This window comes from Aptenodytes forsteri, unplaced genomic scaffold (assembly GCF_000699145.1).
Source record: "Aptenodytes forsteri isolate BGI_AS27 unplaced genomic scaffold, ASM69914v1 Scaffold563, whole genome shotgun sequence".
In the NCBI taxonomy this organism is placed as follows: Eukaryota; Metazoa; Chordata; class Aves; order Sphenisciformes; family Spheniscidae; genus Aptenodytes; species Aptenodytes forsteri.
Genome location: NW_008795318.1, coordinates 787,619 through 792,387, shown reverse-complemented (window position 1 = coordinate 792,387; position 4,769 = coordinate 787,619). Strand labels below are relative to the sequence as shown.

Genomic DNA, 4,769 nt, shown 5'->3' with positions numbered 1-4,769 from the left:
TAAGCCATCTGGAGGCTGAATCAGGGCAGTCTAAATTTATGTCTTAAAATTAGTCTTACTCATTCCCATCTGCCACAGCGGAAAACTGAGAGTCTGTTTTGTGAGGTGAAGTCCTTCCACCTCACCAGGGCAGGTGCTGGGGGGCAGCACCACGTTGCTTTTAGCATTAGGATCTTTCACGCTGGAGAGAGAAGATAACTCCTTGTAGTTTAGCAGTAGAAAGTATTGCCTTCAACAAATGACATACCTGCCTATATTCAAGACAGCATGTTAAGAAGCAAAGATCATTATTATTATTAAAAATTATTTATTCCCTAGGAAGACAAATAAAAGGAACTATCAGTACTGTAAGCTGTGTCCAACTCATGCTCTTATGGAAGATGTTCACCATCTTCCTTGTGTAAACTCCAGCCATTCAGCAATTTTACCCAATCTTCTTCTCCTACAATAAAGACTAAATGTCTTTTAAGTCTTTAAACGAGGATCAGTGACTCTATTTGTTATCTAAGCACTTCTCCCCAGAAGGAAGCTGAATACTTAAACCAGGCAAACAGTAAAATCCTCATTCCCTGGGGCTACCCAGTGAAATCCAAGTAGAGATCGGGATCATGGGAAGTCATCTGCAGGTAGATTCGTCGGGAGAGTTCTGGTCCGATCCGCCGGGAGGTGGCTGTCACACCGTCACCGCGGCGCACAAGGATATTAGCCAGCATGTTTTCCCGCTCCTGCTCCGAGGAGCATCTGCTATAGGCCTAAAAGCAACACAAAGGAACAACGGTATCATCCATTTGCACCCGTTGCTCAAAAAAATAATCAAAGCTATGCACCTCTGACTGCTCTACCCTTTCACAGTGTACACTCATTTTCCACCTGGTCCCTCCCCAGACCTCATTTGTGAGCTTAGAGGCTGATGCAGAACCAATACTGCTCCCCCAGTAGTCTGCTCTGTAAAGCCAGAGCAATGGGTGCCAGGGAATCGGTTCCTTCACTGCCTTACTGAACAGCTCATACAGAATCATCGTGTCAAGTTTAATGCCAATTCAATGATTTCTTCCACTCCTTACATCAGTTGGCTCTCTGCACACAGTACTCGGTATTCCTGAGGCATCCTCACCTGGTTCAGAAGCTGAGGAGAAGGGTAGGCAGACACAACAGCCTCAGCCATCTCGAGGCTGACCCGGTTAAATTGTTGTATCTGCCTCTTCCAAACTTCCAAGAGACCCTTTCCGGAATGATCCACCTTCACCCCTCTGCACCACCCCTTCTCTAAGTAGAAAGAGAACCCCGTCTTCTCTCGCTCTCGCCTAGGGAGAACAAAGAATGGGAAAGCAAATGAGACAATGAGGCTATGAAGAAAATCCTATTCCTGCATCTGTTGTCACATAGCCCGAGAGAGAAGACAGAGCACCATTTCTCACTTGACCCTATTTTCTTTACATGCACTGCCAATTTCCTTGTTTAAGACCCAGATATCCTGAAAAAGAAACAATCCTGTACTTGGGAGCAATCCTGCCACAAGCCAACACGCATACAAAGTGGTAAACAAGAATTCCCTTTCTGACTGTCAACCATAATAAAACACTTTTACATGTCATTTTTAATGACATCTCATCTCTTCTCATGGCTGAGATGTAAAATACAGCAGCTGCTGCGACGGGAATGCTAGAATTGTGCGAGACTGCACAAGATGGCTTGCTTAGCTATCACTGTGCAACATGCTGCTGTCCTTCCTTATCAATGGAAGCAGCTAAATGGTTCAGTCTCAGTAACATCTCTCTTGGTTACATACTGAAGAAGAAAAGCTGGTGCTGTTAAGAGCCCAACCCTACTTGCATTCCCTTCCCCCTCCTAAAATCAGACCGAGAGCAAGAGCTTTACTTGATGTCAAGACTCCAACGTGAAACCAGGGTCTGTCCTCACCCCACCCCAGGCCGGACATCGGTTTCCAAGAACTAACCCTGTGTTGAAGGAGCTGCATTAGCAGCTGCTCTCTGTTGCCTGCTCCTTTAAAAATCACTGTACTCTGTTGTACTGAAGTACAGCTGCGTACCTGCTATTCCCTCCCAGTAACTGTGAAAGTGCAGCCACTCCAAAGATAGGACCAAACCTCATCGGCTTACTCACTTGAACGGTGCTTCAGCTACAGCTTTTGTGAACATAGTGGCAAATTCTCCAAGCTCCTCCCAGCTCTCAAAAAAGCTGACTTGGACTTGTTTGCACAGCTGCAGATCCACCAAGGCCTGTAAAACATCATTGGAAACAACAAATGGAAAAATAGATCTTCTCACATCAAACCCCACTCTTGTCTGAAACAAAAAAGGGTCACAACGTCTTGCTACAGGCCAAGAACATCCACTCTCTCCCTGTGTCGGCAACAGTTAATTTAAGGCACTGAAGTATTTGGGGGCAGCCTGCTCCTGCCAGTTAGTATCAGTTTAGCACCATTTCAGCTGCCGCAGCTCCTCAGCAGCAGGCTCTCGTTACAGGCAGGCCACCCAGCCCAGGGCAGCACTGATGTGCTTTGACAGCAGGCCCCGAAGGGCGAGAGGTGCTAACCGAGATTGACAGCAGAATCAAGGTGAACGAGACACGTCAGTCCGTGGGAGAGCAGGTACGTAACTGAACCCAGAGAGCTCTGTCCACAGACACACGGACTAACGGAGGCTGACTGCCCCCGTCCAGGAGTGTGTGATTGGGTCAGATGTTCAAACAATGGCAGACAACAAGAGATGACGGCTGCATGCCTGTTCTAAAGGTACTCACTTCTTCCACGTCCATTCTGGTTATCTCCAGGCCAGAATCCTTAACTTCCTTTTTTCTCCGTTTTCCCTGTTCCTCTTCTTGGTTTCCATTCACTGCTGCCTGTCGCAGTCTCTTTTTTGACTGAACTCTGAGACACCTAAGAAGAGCAAAGTAAGACTGGGAGTTCTTAAAAAGTAAGACTGTAAGTAAAGTAAGATTGGGGAAGAGCATTTCCCCAGGTATTTCCCATTGGTCACTGTGGTGACAGGCTGGATGGACCTTTGCTTCTGTTTCTATATAACAAATAGTGGAGCAGCTCTGGGTGGGAATACCTCTCATGCTCTGGTCTTTGCTAGAAGGACTTAATGTAAACACCTATGGCACTTTCCAAGGCCAGAGACAACACAGAAACCTTTCTGGAGGGAAGAAAGTTTAACCTGAAATAATCTTCTACTTCAGCTACTGCCAGTGCCAGAATTTTCCCCGGCATTTTCTCCATCACATGAGCTATATAGCTCTGTAGAGTCTCCTTCTGTCCTTCTGTACAGCCGCGGGCCTCCTGCAAAGATCAACGGAAAAAAGGAGTTAAACCATTCTGAGTTACACATGCAAGCCTAGCAACCTATGGCTCCAGTTTCACAGCTGGGTCTGCAGATGAAAAACTCTGCTCACACAGCTCTTCAGGGGCAAGCAGGCAATATACTTGATTCAGTATAAAGTTATGGCAGAAAGAAATAAAAAATAAAAAATTAAAAAAAAAAAATCCCACTTGATCTGACAATGTTACCTCTTCAAAAATCTGTGAAAAATTGTAACTAAAGCCTGTCAGAACTTTGCATTATACAACCCTAGTGTTTTTGATCCATTAATGGCTTCTAAAACCAGATTTCTGGTTTACTGAAACCATAGCTCCATCCCACATCACAACCTTCCTGCCACGAAGAGGGATGACAACCACCACCCTTACAGCAAGGCGTGTTCAAGAGCACCAAAGTCCTAAGCACTCTCACTTGTTTGTAGTTGTGAACCATGGACAAAAACTCCTCCAAGCGAAGCAGGACCAGGACATTTGGTTCTTCTGTCCATTCATCTCCCTCTGCTATCTGTCCGGATACGAAAACAAACAGCCAGACCAACAGCCTGTTTATAATTCACTCACTCAAACTGGTGCTCCCACTCAGACCTCTGAGGCAGGGAGAAGATTAGAAGGTGTTTACTTGGGTTGCTAAATACAATTACTAATGAGTGCAAATAAAAGAGGGAAACAAGGGCAAGAACATCGAGATTTTGTTCCCACACCTGAGATGACACAGTCTTTCTCCTCCAGGTGATGCTGCAGGGAACAGCCTGACTCTCAACCACACAGGAATAATTCGCAGCCTGCAAAGCACGAAGGATCTGTCCACCACCTTCTACCTGTAAGAGAACTGAAATCAGTGCATGGGTCAGGCCTCCACGGCAAGAACTGACAGTCAATATAAGGCAGGTGCAGGCTGTGAGGACAAGTACCTGGATCTAGCACCACCGTTATGTATTTCTGGCACTCCCCTGGTCGTTGAGCTTTCAGCATCTTGGCAAGGGCCCTCTTCCTCTCTTTTTCCTCCTCCTGCTGCCTCCTCTGTGCTTCTCGCTCCTTCCTCCTCTGCCACGCAGCCTGGCAGATTGCCTCCCTTTCCTTCTGACTACATTTTGGCTTCTTGGGAGGGGGGGGTGTTTCTGGGCTTGCTCCGCTTACCGGGAGCCTATTAGGCTGGTCTGCGGAGTCAGACCGAGAGGCTGGCAGCGGGCACAAAGAGGGCCTCTCGACACCGCGCGTGCCGTTTTGGCTGCCACGAGACACTTCTCCGGAGGACACCAGGGCCTCCTGCGGCCCTCCGCCGCCAGGGGCCCGCAGGTCAGCGCTAGCACAAAGGCCAGCTCCCCCTGCTGCATCCCCACCGCCCGGCTGGGGGGGCCCAAAAGCCGCCTCCCTCCTTGCTTCCACCCTCCTCTTGATCCTCTCGGGCAGAGGGACGACCTCCACCTCC

General features: G+C 47.9%; 1 protein-coding gene across 1 annotated transcript in view; it reads right to left on the bottom strand.

Annotated features, from left to right (window-relative positions):
- Positions 1-395: 395 nt before the first annotated feature.
- The window catches only part of EME1 (essential meiotic structure-specific endonuclease 1), a 5,012-nt gene continuing 638 nt past the window's right edge, over positions 396-4,769 (bottom strand). The window contains exons 3-10 of the mRNA XM_009279707.2: positions 4,252-4,765; positions 4,042-4,169; positions 3,753-3,845; positions 3,180-3,301; positions 2,764-2,899; positions 2,125-2,240; positions 1,115-1,304; positions 396-752 (exon numbers count right to left, since the gene is read on the bottom strand). Coding sequence (XP_009277982.1) covers positions 576-752; positions 1,115-1,304; positions 2,125-2,240; positions 2,764-2,899; positions 3,180-3,301; positions 3,753-3,845; positions 4,042-4,169; positions 4,252-4,765 — 1,476 coding nt within the window. The 3' untranslated portion in view covers positions 396-575. The remainder of the gene's footprint in view (positions 753-1,114; positions 1,305-2,124; positions 2,241-2,763; positions 2,900-3,179; positions 3,302-3,752; positions 3,846-4,041; positions 4,170-4,251; positions 4,766-4,769) is intronic.